Genomic DNA, 19,664 nt, shown 5'->3' on the forward strand with positions numbered 1-19,664 from the left:
GAGTGAAATAACTCTTGAATATTGCTGAGGTCATATTAAGAGTTGCCCAGTTAACAGGAGCCATGCTATGCTCTTGAAGCTATGCATGGCTTAGAAGGTAAGGCTGAAAATTATTATTGGAAGAGGGTAAAATATTTACAGTTGTTTTCAACTGAAGTGAAAAGAGGTAGCTTACATCTCTGTAAAAGGTATTGTTTGCCTTGGCAATTTGAAGAGGTGCTGACCCTTTCTGAGTGGAAAGGTGGAGTGGAGCGAAAGGATTTGTGATGATACCCTTCCCTTCTGGTAAGAAGCTTTGTTGTTTCTGAGGTCTGTTCATACAACTATAAAATTATGAGCTTTCCCTGGCATCAGTTTTTCCTTTAGCTCTGAACAACAGCATATTGAGGGAAAAATTAAGTAAACATTACCTGGTTTGGATTTTTTTTAAATTCTATTCAGAGGGAATATGGTTTCAGATGGACAGTGAGAGGAATACTGTTTACTGTCATGTGCAGTTATTAAGCTATTCAAACTATCTTCAAAGGAAAAAACAGAGATGAAGTGAGCTGACTACTCTGGAAGAAGGCCACCTGTATTCTTCAACAAAGAGTTTGGGGGCGGGGGGCATCATTGTATAGTTATTGTTCCACTCCCCATGTCCTTTCTAGATTATGCAGGGATTGGTCAGCAATTTTAACCTACTAATCACTATAGCTACAATAGGGTGTCATTACAGTTAGTCTTCCACAGAGATAGGTCCTCTGGTATACCAAGCTGTGACTGCTGATAGATAACAAGACCTCATATTGCACTTAACAAATAATGAGGAGTTAATACAGAGAACAGTGTATGACTGTCAACTAGCTGGGTGGAGCATAACACAAGTTTTGTTAATAGAGTGTAAACTGTTCTATGGCTACATATAATGCCTTGAAACCTGTTGAAGATTTCCATACTCAAAACTTCTCTGTTTTTGTAGTCTAAGTGACTTTTTTTCTGTATTAACCTCCTACCATTACTCAACCTGATTGTTTGTGACTGACTGGGTTGTCCAATCCCAACCTATTCATGTACAATTTTAGCCTGCTTTTTTGCCAATTATTGTTGAAAGCTCCTTAGTTTCACAGAGGTATTGCCTTGTAAACCTGTAAAGAAACTTCTAATCTAGTCAGTTGTATCTGTTTCTCTCTTTAAAGATGGATCTTCACCTTGGGAAACAGTTACAGTTAGTAACATGTAAAACCATTTTTAAAATGTTATCCTCTCATTTTCAGTGGTTACTGATAACTTCAGTGGTTCCCGAATAGGCTTGAGTTTAGATTCCTTTCTGTTCTGTTTTTTTTTCTATAAAATTTTACATGGTTGAACTAGTGATATTTTTCAGTTATCTCAGCAGATTTATATCCTGAATCCCAGGTGTTGACTACATTATAGAGACAAAGTTTTAAACAGCTGTGTAGAGTGTGTTTGATTTCCAAGTACACAGATTGCTAATGAGTGTGAATATTCTCCTGTGTGCAGTACTGGGAATGTGCAAGAGTCTCTCTTTGTGTGTAAATTTTAATCATATACATTTATATATGTGTAGAAATATTTTTTTTATCTTGCTGTAAGCAAGATATCTGTGGAAGATATAAACCAGAAATTCCTTCTTGTTTTTCATAGCTCAAAGAAAATGAATGGCACACTGGATCACCCAGACCAACCTGATCTAGATGCTATCAAGATGTTTGTGGGTCAAGTCCCACGGAGCTGGTGTGAGAAGGATCTAAGAGAACTTTTTGAACAGTATGGTGCTGTCTATGAAATCAATGTCTTGAGGGACAGGAGCCAAAACCCTCCTCAAAGCAAAGGTGAGAACTTCTTTTCTTTTCATGTGACACTTGGGGTTTCAGCCAGTTTCACACAGTTGCAGTCTTAGCTGTTTGCTTATTCAGAGATCCCTGTGTGTTGGAGCTCTGTGTGACCAGGTGTGCATGCAAGCCTGAGCTTTATAGTCTTTAAGTGTGTTTGTCTAATTATACTTGAACTGTGATCTTCAGCTGAGCTGAAGAAAATTATAATTTTTTTTTTTTTAGAGCTCAGTAGCGATGAGGATGCTTGAGGAGTATGGATTATAATTGCAAAGCAGAACATCAAATTAATACTCTGTTGCTCCACAGCATTGTGATGGAATAGATTTTGCATTGGAAGGATGGAAGTGGGATTTGCAATTTCTGTACAGCATGTCAAGATTTGGTGTTCTTTCCCGGCTAGCATTTTGTTTTAATTGCAGGGTGCTGTTTTGTTACATTTTATACCCGTAAAGCTGCACTAGAAGCACAGAATGCTCTTCACAACATGAAGATCCTCCCAGGGGTAAGAACGGAGTCCTGCTTTCTGCATAACTCTGTCTTGTTTTTCTGAGCTCCAGGACCACTGAAGTACAAACACATGTTATCATGCCCTCAAATAATGTTTTAAAACAACTATTCAAAGGATCAGTGTCATGAGATTTATATGATAACAGATCTTAAGGGAATTTTGGAGCATTCAGGAGAATAATATGGTAGTGAAGTGGGTGGGCATGGCTTTTATAATACTCTCTGAGGAGGAATGATGATATGTAATTAGGAAAACCTTTCTTCTAGGAATTTATGTAATGTTACATATGCACCTCTGGAGGCAATTTAGACTATAATATCTTCCACAATTCTTATGGGATGTATTTCATATAATATGAAGTGAATGTAGTAGGATTAAATAATCTTTTTTACATTTCAGATGCACCATCCTATCCAGATGAAACCAGCTGACAGTGAAAAGAGTAATGGTAAGCTTTACTAAAGTCTGAGTTTGGTGGCGTTATTTGTGCTAATTGGGAAGCTTGAGGATTTCCCTTTTGTTAAACAACTTTTGGTGAAGTCTTGAATTGGAGGCCTGATTTTTTAAAAGAAAAATATGAAAAGAGAAAGGTATGTTTTGAATATAGTAGGTATTGTGACTGATGTCTCCAAAATTCCATGACTCAGAGTATCTCCCACTGCTGCTGCTTGTGGTAGAACCATGTTGTCAGTTAGGGAAACATCCAGTGAGTTCTTCTTTGTGCTAAGGTGGTTTAAATCTTTGTTGGGGACGTGGACAGTGGGATTGAGTGCACCCTCAGCAAGCTTATGGATGACGTCATGCTGAGTGCTGTGGTTGATACCCTAGAGGGGAGGGATGCCATCCAGAGGAGCCTTGACAGGCTGGAGAGGTGGGCCTTGTGAGAACCTCATGAAGTTCAAAAGGCCAAGTTTGCAAGGTCCTGCAAACATGGATACAGGCTGGGTGATAAGTGGATTGAGACCAGTCCTGAGGAGAAGGACTAGGGGGTATTTTTGGATGAAAAGCTGAATATAAACTAGCAGCATGCACTTGCAGCCCAGCCAACCAGCCATATTCTGGGCTGCATCAAAAGAAGGGCTAGCAGGTCAAGGAATGTGATTTTCCTACTCTACTCCACTGTTATGAGATCCTACCTGTAGTACTGCATCTAGCTCTGGGACCCCCAGCATAAGACATGGACCAGCTCAAGCATGTCCACGGGAGGGCCGTCAAGATGATCAGAGGGCTGGAGCATCTCCCCTGTGAGGATGGGCTGAGAGAGTTGGGGTTGTTCAGCCTGGAGAAGAGAAGACACCTTCTAGCAACCTTACAGTAGCTAAAGGAGGCCTACGAGAAGGACAGGGAGGAATTGTTTATCCAGGAGTCTAGTGATAGCACAGGGGATAACAGTATTAAACTGAAACAGATTTAGATTTAGATTAGATATTAGGAAGAAATTATTTACTGTGAGGATGGTGAGACACTGGAACAGGTTGCCTAGAGTAGCTGTGGATGCCCCATCCCTGGAAGTGTTCAAGACCTGGCTGGATGGGGCTTTTAGCCTGGTCTAGTGGAAGGCATCCCTGACTGTGGCAGGGACTTAGAACTAGATAATCTTTAAGGTCCTTTCCAACCCAAACTATACTATGATTCTATGAAATCTAGAAGTGCTTTTTCAAGTGCTTGTCCAGTTTGGAGCAAGGCCTCAAAGCCTTTGAAGGAAGTTTGTTGCAGCTAGGGTGGGAATCAAAACTACTTCTTGTAGTATACAAGAAAGGTTGAGAATTAACAACAGTTCGGTAGAGAAGAAAAACTGAGTATTTCTGCACATTGACCACTTCAGATGGATTAAGAATTGAGCATCCAGCACTGGGTAAATGATCATTTAGTCATGCATTTTCATTTTGAGTTTATATACATACATACATGCATGTTCAAATATATGTGTATCTATGTATACTGCTGCAACATAAGCAAATAAAGTGTTTAGCATCTTGTAGTTTCGGCCTTTCTAGGCCTGGCTGAATTTTATTCTCTTCATTTGCAGTAGTTTCTATAAGATTAGTGTTGCATCATGGAGAAGATAATCCTTGTTTCAGAAAGCTTAGGTCTTAAGATAATTGAAAGCAGACGATGGAATATATGGGTAGCATAAAGTAGGAGTAGTTCCATCTGCAAATTCCTTCATGTGTTTACAGAATAAGTTTCTGTGTAAATATATATAGAAGGGAGTCATTCCTTTGAAGTATTGTTGGAAGGAGAACTGAATAGGTTCTCTAAACTAAGATGCATCTTCCTTTACACACACACACACACACACACACACACACACACACACAAGTATCCTGGGAAAATAATGGAAAGAAAAAAAGTAATGGAATTTTAGGGTGATAATTCTGAGACTACTGCATAATTATATGAGTTTTAGTAAAAGGTGTAGGTGACAACAATAAATAAAACATTAGTTAAGAAAGTATTTGAACTTGCTACTAATAAAAGGGATTCTGGATCTCTTGAACTAAAATGGATTGCAAAAAGTATTAAAAAGCAGCTTTCCACTCTAAAAGCGGAAAGCGAACTAAGTACAACATTAAGATTTAGTAGCCAGTTAAAGTCATATCAGCTGGAATAGTCTGGAATTTTCTTTCCTAGCATCATAGCACACTCAGCAAACAAGTTGATTTCCCCTCACCCTGGCACTGAATCAGAGAAGACTTAATTGAAGCTTCAAATTCTGCTACAGCCTTCATCATACTATATTTTATATTGTGATGAATGCTGTATTTCTAAACTGGTTTATATTTTCAAGCGTTATTCTGCATAATTTGCTTCATCCCATAAAAGAAAGTGTTTCAAAGGTGGTTAACATCCTTAAATAAGTAAATCAAGAGGTATAAAATTCTGCTCTGAATTCAAATTTACCCCACTCCCTCAAGTGACCTTTAACTGACATTAGTAACCATTAACTGAAAAGTTAAAAGAAATGTCTTTCTGAACCATTTATTTTAAAATAACCTGCACACTGAAGGGTATTCTTCAACTCTAATGTGTCTAGTAGCATCAGGGTTCAGAGGCAAGATACAGTACAACACAGTCCATGGCTTATTTTTATGCTTTTGGTACAGATCAGTACATATCACTTTTGGTGCCTATCAATAACAGAAATAAAACTGTTCTGTTTTAGCAACTACTGTTGCTTGCACTGTTGAGAGAGGAGCATAAGGAAGTAGACACATCTAAATTTAAGTGATTGGTATGATGAAGGAGGGTAGAAAGCAGCTTTCTGCAGTTCACTTGCTTGTTTATATACATTTAGGTATGTTGGTAGTCTAAAGATAGAAGAGGCAGAGGAAAGACAATGAAAATAGTCCAGTAAACCACATTCTTTTCTTACCAGGAACTGAAAAGATACAGAGAAGTGCTGAATCTGACATATTTTTTCCTTTTTTTTTTTTTTTTTTTACATTCTTGCTGCTCACAGGCTTTGTAAGGAGAAATCAGTGAATTGTAAACATAAAACATCATAAAACAGGCATCCTTCAGGTTCATTGAAGTATCTCATATGCATCCTCCTTAATTGAAAACACAGTCCGTTATTGGGAATCTGGTTGTGATAAGTCTCTACCCTAAATACAGGGTAATAGAGAAGACTTGACAAAATAAGATCTAGTAAGCACATATTTGCTGGTAATACTCTTTACCTTTTGATTTCTTAGCAGTAGAAGATAGGAAGTTGTTTATTGGAATGATATCCAAGAAGTGCAATGAAAATGATATCCGAGTGATGTTCTCCCCCTTTGGGCAGATTGAAGAATGCAGGATATTACGGGGCCCAGATGGCCTGAGCAGAGGTAAGCAGGAAGCTTTTTTGGCAATTGGAGGATACTGCCTTTTGCAACTTAACATAGCATTTCAACTTTTTCTGTGATTCCCACCTACACCCCCTCCCCGCCCAGTAGGCACTTTGATTTCTGTATTCATCCTGGTAATTGTGGATGTAGTGGAAGATTTGGTTTCTTTTTGCTTTTTTCCCAGGTTGTGCATTTGTGACTTTTACAACAAGAGCCATGGCACAAACAGCAATCAAAACAATGCACCAAGCACAAACCATGGAGGTAAAACAAGTTAGTGGGTGTCAGGAGCAGATGTAATTTGTCAGGCAATCATTGTGGAGTTTAAGGGACCAGTGGGCATACAGAGAAGGATAAGTGCAGTGTGTGTTTCTTCACAAATACTGTTTCTGGACCTTTGTGTTTGTTCTGCTCCTATTTTTAGAGTTCAAGATAGGAATTTCATCTGCAGAGAAACTTCCAAAATACAAAATAGAGTTAAAAGCAAACACAATTTTAAACCTTTAATGAAATGTGCTATTTGAATATATATATATATTCAAATATATATGGGGGGAGGGAATTGCTTCCAGTGACAGGGTTGTAATGCAGTATTTTTGTGACTGCTGGGGATAGCAAGTATGTAACTGTTTAAATTGCTGTTTGCAGGGCTGCTCTTCTCCCATTGTGGTAAAATTTGCAGACACGCAGAAGGACAAAGAGCAGAAACGAATTGCTCAGCAACTCCAGCAACAAATGCAACAGATCAGTGCTGCCTCAATATGGGGAAACCTGGCTGGTCTCAACACACTTGGACCCCAGTACTTAGCAGTGAGTTTCTGATTTGGGTTCTTTTCATCTCTTCAGGGATTGCAGTGTCTGACTGTCTTGCAGTGTTTAATGTATTCATTTTTAGAAGGCTTCTGATAGACAGGGGCAGAATTCTTAATCCCTGTTGTGTGGATGAGAAGGCTGAAATTGTTATGTGCTAACATCTAGTCAGGATACATTTAAGGGAGGATTTCCACCCCAGTCGCAGAAGCCCTAATTACTGAAACCCTGAGTTTTTCTCCTGCATTCTGTAGACTGACTTCGTGCTTTTTCTTTATATATTACAGCCTTAAAATTTACCCATGTAAATGCCCTTTTCATGTCTATCTAATGAAGTAGTTCTCGTATTCTTTTATCATTTTTCCTTTTTCAGCCTTTATTTCTCTTATCCTCTTCCAATGAAACCAGAAACAGTACTTGGCACTGTCCAAATAGAAAAAGTGATCAGATTGGAAACAGAGTAAAAAACCTAAACAATAAAACCCAAATAAATAAACAAAAATAAACCCTACAGAAAATAGAGAGAAACTACTCTCTTTAGCAGAAATAGTGCAACAGACTGCTGGACTAGCTCTTTGTCACCAACTGCTGTTTGTCACTGATTTTAGTTGATTTTGCTGGGTCCCTAAGGGATGAACTTTCCGTAAACTGATGTACTCTGACTTATGTGGGTTGCTAGAGTAGTTCTGAGAACTGTATTCATGCAATGTAAGGTCTGAAGGACAGAAAAAGAAAATTTCATCTCATTCTTGATATGCTGTGTAGTTGAAATGGGGCGATTCTCTTAGTACTTTTTTAGTTTTGGTAGGTTGGAATTTTTTTTTACAACAGCTAGTTAATGGAAAAAGGAATTGGAAATCTCTAGCTTCCAAGCTGAGTCTGGAAATCTCTCATGTCTGTGTGCATAAGGAAAGTGGAGAAAGTTCCCTTGCGTGGTGACTCTTTGGTTTTGATATGACATTACCATTTGTCCCGTGCTGGCAGTGTCAGCTGTAAAGTCTGATGTGAGGTAGCATATCCTTAGGGGTGGCAGTCCTGCCTTAGGTGCTTTGAGTAGGAATTTCTCTTACACTACTGATTCTGCTTGTTTTGTCTTGGTGTATTAGCTATAATTTTCCCTCACTATTGATGATATTGAGTGAGAAAAGCATTGTGCTGTTGCTTTGGCTGCAATGTGATGCATGGGGGGCTACATGGATTTTCACTATGGCGGTGCTCTGGCTGTATTGTGCAAGGGGAATTCTCTTTATGCTTTGCTACGATGAGGTGCATGGGCAGCGGGAATTCATTTGTGACGGCGCTCTGGCTGTGGTGTGATGCAATTTCTCCCAGAAGCAGAGCCAGCCCTCACTCTCACTCTTGTTTTGTTTTTTGGTGTAATGTCTAGCTTTATTTGCAGCTCCTTCAGCAGACAGCAGCTGCTTCATCTGGGAACCTGAACACATTGAGCAGCCTCCACCCAATGGGAGGTAAGTTTTTTCTGTCAGAAGACAAATTAAGTACCAAACAAAAGAGGATGAGGGTAGAGAAAGTAGCCAAAAGGCTGTAGATACATTAATGTAATTTGACATAACTAGTCCTGAGTTTATCCACTGCTTCAGAATGAATGGAATCCTCTGCTACAAGTGTGGATGTTCCTTCTTTATCTTAGTTAAGTATTGTCCCCAAGGTAAGTGGTGTTATCCTTCCAATCTCTGGCACTTAAAATTGTCTTCCACAAAGAGTGCTCTCTATATTTTCATCCAAACAGGTGCATGTGTGAAGAACTGCGTTTTGAAATAGGCATTAGTGCACATGTTTCAGTGATAATGGATTCTTAGTTTTCCCATTTTCGATGCATTTAAGAACAAAACATTTAAGTTGACAACACAGTGTTGTTAGGAATGTGAGCTAGTCCTTTATTCAGGTTTTTTCATTCGTTCATTTGAATTATAATTAATTATTAATTATAATTACCATTGCTGTTAGGGAAATACCAGCTTAATAGGTATGAGCGAAATTCCTTGCTGGAGACTGCTACTCAGAATATTCACTAAGTATAGCAGTACTGGGGCTGTAAGTTGATTGTCCCTTCTGTCTTCACAGGGTTGGGAGTAATAAAATACATTAGTAACTCCATTCACCACATTCTCTAAATTCTTCTGTTGGAAAAAAAATCTATAGTTTTGGTTTTAATACTGAGCACTTCAAGCTTTTAAAATTGCCTCCTGGAGTTTTAGAATCGTTCCCAGTATCACATGCCCTGTCTATGCAGAGTTTGATCTATAAGTGTCTTTGTACATCTGATTCGTGTTGGTTGGTGCACTCGTCAGTAACAATTACAAGCTTTTGCAAAGTGTTATGTTTTCAATTGTAAGAACTCCGATTTTATACTTGAAGTTGATTCTAATGTCAGGTTCCTATATTGACTTTTTTCATGTTAGACCTCTTCAGAGCTCTTACATCTAAGATTCTTGCAAAAAAGCAATTTTTTTTTAAAATCAGTTTCACTAATATCCTGTAGGGTGGTGATCTATAATGGATTTTGTTATGCATGTGATACTCTTTTTCTCCCCTCTTGTGTCTGTTTGAAAGCAAGTTTTGTGATAAAGGAGAAAGTATGGCAGTAAGGACTGGGGCGGGTGGAAGGGGCTAACTACCTGAGATTTTCCCTGAAATTTCCAGGGTAATTCTATCTTCACTATTTAAAAAAAAAAAAACAACTTAAAAATTGAGAAATCATATATATAAATAGCATGTTGCAGGGTGTTTTAAAATAATTATTCCAAGTCTGTGATTCTTTACAGAAAAAGTTGTAGTTTCAAAGTCCTTTTAGTATCTCAGCTCCTTTCTTGAAATTCATAGAAAGAGAAATTAAGTAGGTAATTAGATCCCAAACTATATTAGACTTTGTAGACAAAATTTAATCTCGACCCTGTTTGAAAGCAGATGGGAAAACAGTGTGATGACAAGAGGGCAGATGCAGTGCACAATGTGACAAACTGTTTCAGTTAAGGAAGCAAGCTGCTCTGTTCTTCACGAGCTCCAGCACTTGCACTATTAACCCTCAGTAGCACAATAAAAGCAAAAAATAAAACTTTTTTTATTTTGTGTTTTTATGTTACAATGGCACCTTGAATCTAAATAAAGGCAGAATCCCCTTGTTTTGGGAACTGAACTTGGCTAGGGAAACAGTCCCTGTCACAAAGAGAAAACAACTGCAAAAGAGTTAAAAAACCAAACAAATTATACTAAAGGTAGTAGAAGTATTATAGAAAATAATTAGTTTATACTGCATTGTCACTTACATTTTTGTTGTCTGCTTACATGCTTAAATTACAAAACAGAGCTTTTAGTTATTTGAGATGTGTGTTTTGCCACTAAGTTCTTACTGTGTCCAAAAGATGAGAGCCACCTCTACTTACGATGTTTTGATGTTGTTAAATGAAAAGTGATTAATTTAATTTTGGGTTTAATTATGTTGGGAAGAAATACTAGGGAGTATTTGGAATTGTTAAAAGAAGCAAAGATAGAGACAAAATATGGAAAATAAGGGAAAAGGGAAGAGAGGCAGTATTGGAAGAATGAAGCTAGTCTACCAAAGGATGGCTAAAATACAGAATTCAGGAAGAGATCCATTTCAGTGATAATCCCACAGCAGGAAAAGAGGGCAAAATGTGGTGCCAGTACTGACCAAATGGTTTCATTCAAAAATGATGATTCAAGATGAAGGTGAGTCAAATGAGTAAACTGACTAGTAAAAGTTCGTAAGCACAGAGGTACCTTCTTGCCCCTACATATTCCTTGCTGCCTACCTACAACGTGATGTTTCCCGTTTTCCTTGCCACTGTTTTACCAGCTAACTGGCCTGCACAGACATTGGTTGATCTTGTGGTCAAGAGTTGCCACCTAACAGTTGTCTCACAACTGACTGTTGTTTCTTGACTGCCAGGGGGACCAAAGAAAACATGCTGATGGTGGGTTAAAGCTGTGACTGTGGCCAATGTGGTGTGAGGCCTGCTTGAAATAATTTTGCAGTTACTGCTGTTCCCATTCCAAGGGAGTGGCGGGACATGAAAGTGGAGGAAGGTATTGGCCTGGTGTCTAGGCAAGTTCTCCAGCTTGCACATGAGCTGTCAGATCCTGACTTAACTCTCATTTAAAGCTGCTGTGCTTTTGTGACTGGAGAGAACACTGCTTAAAAATTTCTGTACTCTGGAGTCTACATCTGGGATAATGAATTACCTGGCCTTTTCACCTACTAAATCACATCTATCTGGGCAAAGAAAAACTTCTTTTTTAATTATAGCAAGGAATCGTGATACAGAAAAGATCAGTAACTAGTATTAAGCCTGTTGCTTTTAAGCTCCTTTCTGTTACTCTCTTGTGATGTGCTGAGTTTGCTGGATCTGTTACCCTTGGTTAGTGGTGACTATTATAGGAGAAACTCTGCATTCTTCAATGTGTTGCAGGACTGAATGCGATGCAATTACAGAACCTGGCTGCGTTAGCAGCTGCAGCCAGTGCAGCTCAGAACACACCGAGTGGTACCGCTGCACTCACTTCCTCCAGCAGTCCCCTGAGTGTGCTCACCAGCTCAGGTAAGAGACTGCCTATGCTGCAGTGCGTTATGACATGAGTTGCCTTAGGAGTCCTTTCAGGATAGATATCGTCTGTTTTGTCTATCGCTTTTTGTCATTTTCATGCTGATTCCTTAATACATAAACAGTTTTACTAGTAGATTCACTGGCCTTTGCTTAGGATAGATACCTTTGCCACCAGCAAAGGCTTTTTTACCTGCTGTGTTCCTTCCTCCAGATGGTCAGATTAATTTAGAGTAAAAAGAATTTTTGAGGTCATAATGAAGCAGAAAGGTAGGTGACCTCCTTCCAGTCATGTTTTTACAATCTCATCACATACTTGATTTATCTGTGGTTTTAGGCAGGCACTGTGGCAGATGTGCCCTGTTCCTCTCAACATGGAAACAGAAAATGCCTTAAGCATGAAGTAATGCATTCTATGCACTAGGACAGTACTGTTTATATTCCATAGATGAGAAAAGGATACTGTAACTTCCTCATAGAAGCAGGAAAACAGAAACCTAGCATATGTACTGGAAAGCAGTTGTCTAGAACTTAGTGTACAAGTTGCACATAAAAATCTTCCTCTTATATGGCTTTTGTGTGTTTTGTTCAGGTTTTTTAACTTTAGGCTATGTATATTAACCAGGGACGCTAAAATGTCTGAGTAGTATTCTTTTGCTACCTTACTGTCAAATGTGCTCATTAAAAGCAACAAGCAAAAAAACCAAACAAATTCTGTTATGCTTACAGAAGACATGCTCAGTTTTTACCACAAATGAGGATCAGTATTCTACTCAATTATTTCTATCCTATTTTGAGTTACTACTAAATCCTGACATGGGAAGGGAGACCCTGTATATTCAGGGTGTCAGTTTTACAATATCTGTGGCATCCAGCCTACAGAGTTGACATCCTCACCTGTGAATGTGAGAGACTAAAGGGAGTTGGAGGGGATTTTAAATTTCCACAGGTAGCTTTTTGAATTGTGTAGAAGGACCAAGGAACTGGACCGAGAGGTTAAGAGATTACAAGGAAAAGCTGTTTAGAAACTTCATCACATGATTGGAAGTTAAATTATGGGTGCTTTACACAGTTTTCTACTTTAAGAAATTCCCAAGAAAGAGTGTAGTTCAAAGAGTATTCTGTTGCTGGACATTTTTTACATAAAAACTTTGTGGTCTGCATCCTTAAAAGATTAAAATTTTAAAATTTATCTTTACTCCCAGCTATGTATTTTATTCCATAATTGAAAAACAAACAAACAAAAACCAACAAAAAAATTACAAGTTGAGGCTACAGAAGAGCTGCATTTATACCCAATAATGCTGCTTCATCATTAAGGGAATACAAAGGTGAATATATTTGACAATTTCTCCTATATTTCTTCATGCAGTAGCAGAGCTGAAATTGTCAGGTTACAATTTCCTGTGAGTGGCATTTAGAACTAAGGTTTCCTCATTGACTGTCTTGTCCAATGACTGGAGGAAGTTTGTTCTCTGTTTTGTTGAGGTGGAGGAAGGGACTGGCAGGTTGTGAAGTTCAGATGTCAGATGTGCTAGAAAAGGCAGAGACAGACTCTTCAGAAGCGTGCAGTGAAAGGACAAGGGCAGTGGACACAAGTTGCAACAGAGAAAATTCTGACTAAACAGAAAAAGAAAATCAATGGCAAGAGTGATTAAGCTCAGGAACCAGGTACCAGAGGGGCTGTGGAATCTCCATCATTTCAGAGACTGAGAATGCTGTTGGAAAGGACCCTGAACAAACCCTGAACAAACTCAGAGGTTAGACCAGCTCTGAACAAACTGTTAGACTGGATGATCCACAGAGGTCCCTTTCAACTGAAGTTATGCTGTTATTGTGTGATTCTTTGGAATTTGTTTCCCCTCTGTGAATTTTGGCTGTTTCACAGAACTCTGGAAGTTCTTTTTCCCTTGATGAAAGACATATTTCAGGACTCTGTTCCATTTTTGATCATGCTGGTGGAGGGGCTGGGGAGTAGGGAGCAGCTCATTTTTAAGTACTTTCTGTGCTCAATCCAAATAACCTTCTGATTGCTGGTCATATCAATAAATGATTGTGTGTCAACAATTAAGTTATCATGATGGGACATTTGAATTAATATTCAATACAGATGTATCAGTTCACTCTTCACAGGCTTATAACATGAAGCTGGCAGTATTGTGTTGCTCTTTAAACTTAATTTCAAGTATAATTTTAAAGAGTAGAGATGACTTTTGTTCAAAAGAAAATTTTGAAGGATATGCGGTCTACAAGTAGTCACTGACATCAAACTCTAAAACAGTTTCAGTGCTTTTCATTAAAGGTATGAATATGCTTCACATTTTAAAACTGAAATTGGGCTTAGGGGAAGCCTCAATGTGTACAGACACATTCAATCTCATGATATTTCCTATGATTATACAGCTTTTTTTAACTCTTTAGTCTGAGGTACTGTTATGTCTTACAAAAGCAAACTTGAAATTCTCTTGATTAATATTTATATGCACATTCGTTCTGTATGTATTCACATAGATGTCTGTTTGAATCCACACAGAAAGCATCTATCCCTCCTGAACCACACCCAGACCTTGAAAAAACTCAGTATATAGCAGTTCAGTACTATGTAAATGCCTGCCTTGTCTGTGGAACATATGGCAACATCTACTGTGATAACCTCTTAAACCTAAGTGCAGATGAGGTGGCTACCTCCTTGACTTCTCTCCATCTGTCATCCAAGTGTTCACCTGATGCTTATTTGGACATTTCTCCTCAAATTGCATAATTGGTGGAAAAATCCAGGCAGTCCTTATGCATAGTTATCTTTTTTTACTTTCTTTCATCTGCACCGATATCATTTGTGTCTGGGGAATGTAGAAGTCCACACAGTGCAGTCTGTGGACTATGAATAGGCTGAATGTCAGAATGGTTGAACTCAGTGGTGTTAAGTATTTTTTCCATGCTGTCTTCCTACCCATTTCAGACAATATTTTTAGGTAGTTCCAAGCAGTATTGTGTATTTTGATGTGGACTAAGATAAAGCAAAACCTTCAACCTTGCTGAAGATGAGCTGCTCTTTGGAACTGAACAGTCTACTGCTGTACCCACCTATAGGTAACCGATGTTGCAGAGGCCATGGCCTTAGATAGACTCATTTAAACTGCTAACTTGTGAAAGGGACGTTCCAGAAAATATTATAGAAATATCTCAGGATTGGAATGTCTTGTCTGCCATCTGTTTGTCTCTGACACCAATAAGAATTGTCTGCCCCAGAGCAAAATAGAACGGTTGCAAATGCTGAGGTATGTTTCCATTTCTCCTCCTTCTAAAGGCAACCATCAAAGGTCCAGCAAAGCCTAGATGATTTTGATGGCCTTAGTGTGTCTCTGGCAAAATTGTTTTGAGAGATATCATAGTATTTCTATTTTTACTGGAACTAATTCTGGTACAGTTCAGTCAGATTCATTGCCTGAATTTAAGTTCTCTTCAGCTCGTTGCCTGGATTCAGATGACTGAATTAGGACAGACTTACTGTTTCCTCAAGTTTACCAACCTCCACAAGTTGTTACTTGATGTCCAAGTTTCACTATCTTTCCTAGCTGTTCTTTATTACATATTCCAATTTTCTTTTTTACATATTCAAACCTTCTCAAGTACTTTCCACCTGGTTCTCTTAGAGTTAGCCTTTTTGACTAGATAGAACTCAGTAGATAGATCTAAGAAAACGTAACCCTAATAGCAAGAAAAAATCTCCAACCACCCACCAAAAACTGCACAGAAACAATGTTAAGAATTAGGGATGGAATAAAGAACAGGTACAAAGCGATACTGGCTTTTCATGCCTGTTGCTGTGTGCTGTTTTCTGATCTAAAATATAACATAAAAAAACATAAAGAACAGAAATGATGACTAGAAATGTGGAACTCCTTCCCTCTTAGGAGCGACAACCTGAAAAATGGAAGACTGATATGGGAGAAGGATATGATTAAAGCCTACAAATATATTAGTGTTATGATGAAGGTGAACAGGGAAAGAACAGTCCTTAGATATTTCAATAAAAGAATTGCAGGATATCAGGCCAAGTTGTCAGCTGACAGTTCAAAAATAAAAAAAGATATTTCTTTGCATAGCGCATAATTAAATTGCAAAAGTCATGCCTTAGAACATGCTAGAGTCCAACAATTCAGTGTTCAAAATGCAGTGAAATTAATGAATGAAAATTTATTACAAAGACATTGCCTTTGGCTGAAAAGATCCTAGATTCACAAATGGCTGCATTGGTCTATAGACTATACATAGGGAGCATTCCTTTGTAATTGCCCTGTATTTCTGCTCTACTGTTATTTATCTCCCTTTAGTCATTATCAGGAAAGGGGTGCTGACTTATTTTATATATATAGGAATTACTATACTAAAGGTAAAAATAAACAAAAGTCTTCAATTTTCTTGGTATTTTCAGTACTAAAGCATTTCTTGTTTTGTCTAAAGAAATTTCAGATAAAGGCAACTAAACTAAATTAACTGTGTGTCCAGCTTTTTATAGTGGTTTGACTGAATTTATTTAAAATCACAACCCTTTAAAGTAGGGAAGGCATCCATTCTCCCTTTTACTTTGCTCTCTAACTTTTTGCCTTAACTGCTACCATTTTATTGTGGATGAGTTTGGGGGTTTTTTTAAAATAGTGTTCTCATCTGTCAAATGGTTTTTTTGTTTTTTTTTTTTTACATAAAGTATACTATGTTGCCTTCATCTGTTCCTTACTGGCCTTTTTTACAGAAATAACTTAACAGAGAAGTTGAATTATCAGGACCAAAAAATATTGCTTGAAGTTTAATTATTTTATTTTAATAGCAGGTTCCTCACCTAGCTCCAGTAGCAGCTCCTCTGTTAATCCAATGGCCTCTCTTGGAGCATTGCAGACGCTGGCAGGGGCTACAGCAGGCCTCAACGTTAGCTCTTTAGCAGGTAAGTTATGTGTTGTGGTGGGTTGGGGGAGTAGCTGATTAACATTCCTCAGCCTGTGCTGGTTCTATGGGGTTATTTTTTCTACTCCCTGCTTTTTGTAATACTGCAGAGTATTTGAAAGGTTATCAATCTGGCTCAGTGGAAGCACTCAGTCATCTTTTATTTCCTCTTTCTTAATCCAGGAATGGCAGCCTTAAATGGAGGACTTGGCAGTGGTGGTCTTTCAAATGGGACAGGTAGCACAATGGAAGCCCTCACACAGGCTTATTCTGGAATCCAGCAATATGCTGCTGCTGCACTGCCCACACTCTATAACCAGAGTCTCTTAACACAGCAGAGTATTGGTGCAGCGGGAAGTCAAAAAGAAGGTAGGCAGAAAGCTGTAAAAACAACTTGAGAGGGGTTGTCAACAGGGCAAGGTTAGCCCTTGCAACTACCTTATCTGCAGATCTTTCATTTGGTGGCATTTTTTTAGAATCTTGGAGTTACTAAAGGTAAAGAAGGAAAACCTGCACAATCTTTCTGTAAAGGGCTGCCCAAAGTAGTTTTTGTACAGGAGGTTTCTCACAGGGTTTGTCTAGTCTTAAACACTTTGCAATCATACTCCTCCATTTTCTTGGGGGAAAGAAGGGTATAAGTGTACAGCGTGATACATCCCACTGTCAGAGAATCAAATGTGGTTTTGTTAATGTCATTTTCTTGGTCCTTCACCTCTTCCCATAGATACTTATGCCAGTCTCTTCACTCTTCAGATTCAGGTTCAATTTAATATTTAGTGTGAAGTAATGAAGAATGTAGGAGTAAGTTTTCAGCAGAATATGTAGGATGTTTAGAAAAGAATCTGTCAGATATAAAGCAGTACAATGATTTGTATTTTGTATTGACATTCACTTAGTTGTTTTGGGACCACAAGCTTTGCATAGCCATTTTTGTTTTAGTCAACATCTGGGAGTCAAACTTATTGTTTGAGCAAAGATCTGTGTTTTGCACAATGTGTAAATTTCAAGCAAAAATGGTGAGAAAGAGCTAGAATTTTTTGAATTATCAATCCCCACAAAGAGTCATGCTAATTTATTCTGGAATCAAGTTCTCTGCAGAAATGTGAACAGCAATTTGATTGTTTTATCCAGAAAATTTGGCTTTAGTGGCTCTTTCACCTTTTTTTTTTGTGCAGTGGGCATATGTTATCCATGCTCTTTCTGAATTTATATTCCTACTTGTCGTTTGAAGGTCCAGAGGGAGCCAATCTGTTTATCTACCATCTTCCCCAGGAGTTTGGGGATCAGGATCTGCTGCAGATGTTCATGCCATTTGGAAATGTCGTCTCTGCCAAGGTGTTCATTGACAAGCAGACCAATCTAAGCAAGTGTTTTGGTACGTTGGTACAGCTTCCTCACAAGGGGAAGTGGAGAGGCAGGCACTCTTCTGTTCTCTCTGAGGACTCATGATAAGGATCCAAGGGAATAGCATGAAGATGTGTCAGGGAGGTTTAGAATCATAGAATAGGTTGGGTTGGAAAAGACCTCCAAGATCATCAAGTCCAACCCCTGATCCAGCTCCAATTACTATATCATGGCACTAAGGGCCACGTCCAATCTCTTTTTAAAAACCTCCAGGGATGGTGAATCCACCACCTCTCTGGGTAGGCCGTTCCAATGCCTGATAACCCTCTCTGTAAAGAATTTCTTCCTAACATCTAACCTAAACCTCCCCTGGCAGAGCTTGAGCCCATGTCCCCTTGTCCTATTGTTGGTTGCCCGGGAGAAGAGACCAACCCCCGCCTGGCTATAACCTCCCTTCAGGTAGTTGAAGAGAGTGATGAGGTCGCCTCTAAGCCTTCTCTTCTCCAGACTAAACAACCCCAGCTCCCTCAGCGTCTCCTCATAGGACTTGTGCTCAAGTCCCTTCACCAGCCTCGTTGCTCTTCTCTGGACCCGGTTGGATAGTAGGAAAAGGTTCTTCATCCAGAGGGTGGTTGAGCTTCATCCAGAGGGTGGAACAGGCTCCCTGGGAAAGTGGCCACAGCACCAAGCCTGACAGAGTTCAAGAAGTGTTTGAACAATGCCCTAAGACACATAGCGTGATTCTTGGGGCTGTGTGAAGGGACTTCAGTGATCCTTGTGGATCCTCTGCGATTCAGGATATTTTATAAATCATTATCTGTAGAAAAGTAGCTTCTTTTTTATAATCTCTTTGAGTATATTGTCTAGTCTAGCTTTTAGGTCAAGTAGGGAGTCTTTCTCTATCTTCCTGAAAAATAAGTAAACCAAACGCTTTCAGCAATAAACTGTATTTTCCTGATTTTCATTGTGACTTTTTACTTTTCCCAATTTCATACTATTATGCCTCGTTATACTCTTCTGGCCCTAGATAATTCACCCTGAGATTAGCTCAGTGGGTTAGACCATGGTGCTGATAACACTAGGGTCATGGATTCAAACTCCATATGGGCCATTGACTTAAGAGTTGAACTCAGTGATTCTTGTGGATCCCTTCCAACTCAGAATATTCTATGATTATGGTTTGTGTTTGCAGAGTTTAATCATGGTATAGTTCCTTCTCTTCCCTCTTTGTCTTTTCAACAGTTGTTTGTGTTGCTGTATATACTACTTAGTACATTATAATTATGAATTATTTATATTAATATATATATAATTATTGTGGCCACCATATTGCATTCTTGTAGTGCTATAAGCTCTTGTGACTCTTTTGATAGATGGAGGTTCCTTCTGATGGAATAGGAGAAGTGAGCCTTTCTCTATGGTTTTGATAGCTTTGTGTCTACATAATATCCTGAATTTTTTTGTATTTGAGGCAAGCGGTGTGGACAATCTGATGCTTTGTGAGAACACAACAATATGCTGATCATTAAGCTGTAACACATGCATATTATGGATAGGTAGCCATTGACTGGAGTGGGTTATTATTCCCAGCTTATTTAAAATAGGCTCCTTCAAAATCCTAGATAAGTTTGTTTTGAGGATGATCTTTTCCAGGAATGATATATAACTTGTCATCCAAGAGAAACCTAAATATAATAGTGGTACAAGTGCTACACTCCCTAGACAGCTACTTCACTTCAAAAAAATGTGTTCCTGTAGTGTCACGAGGGTGATTTCAGTCTTGTATCTTTAATGAACTTTTGTATAT

At 38.6% G+C, this 19,664-nt stretch overlaps 1 protein-coding gene across 15 annotated transcripts in view; it reads left to right on the forward strand.

The window, feature by feature from the left end:
* Positions 1-19,664, forward strand: part of CELF1 (CUGBP Elav-like family member 1) — a 68,439-nt gene that overhangs the window by 31,930 nt on the left and 16,845 nt on the right. For 8 of the 15 annotated variants that reach the window (XM_039378256.1, XM_039378253.1, XM_039378254.1 and 5 more), the window contains 11 exons: positions 1,648-1,835; positions 2,258-2,340; positions 2,746-2,794; positions 6,045-6,179; positions 6,364-6,443; positions 6,828-6,989; positions 8,377-8,458; positions 11,441-11,569; positions 16,401-16,514; positions 16,697-16,882; positions 17,745-17,888. In XM_039378256.1, the coding sequence (XP_039234190.1) occupies positions 1,658-1,835; positions 2,258-2,340; positions 2,746-2,794; positions 6,045-6,179; positions 6,364-6,443; positions 6,828-6,989; positions 8,377-8,458; positions 11,441-11,569; positions 16,401-16,514; positions 16,697-16,882; positions 17,745-17,888 (1,342 nt within the window). In that variant the 5' untranslated portion in view covers positions 1,648-1,657. The remainder of the gene's footprint in view (positions 1-1,647; positions 1,836-2,257; positions 2,341-2,745; positions 2,795-6,044; positions 6,180-6,363; positions 6,444-6,827; positions 6,990-8,376; positions 8,459-11,440; positions 11,570-16,400; positions 16,515-16,696; positions 16,883-17,744; positions 17,889-19,664) is intronic. The other 7 variants (XM_039378258.1, XM_039378261.1, XM_039378262.1 and 4 more) reach the window with 7 other exon arrangements.

The sequence above is a fragment of the Pipra filicauda genome, unplaced genomic scaffold (assembly GCF_003945595.2).
Source record: "Pipra filicauda isolate LSUMZ 115617 unplaced genomic scaffold, ASM394559v2 scaffold133_size2016399_pilon, whole genome shotgun sequence".
In the NCBI taxonomy this organism is placed as follows: Eukaryota; Metazoa; Chordata; class Aves; order Passeriformes; family Pipridae; genus Pipra; species Pipra filicauda.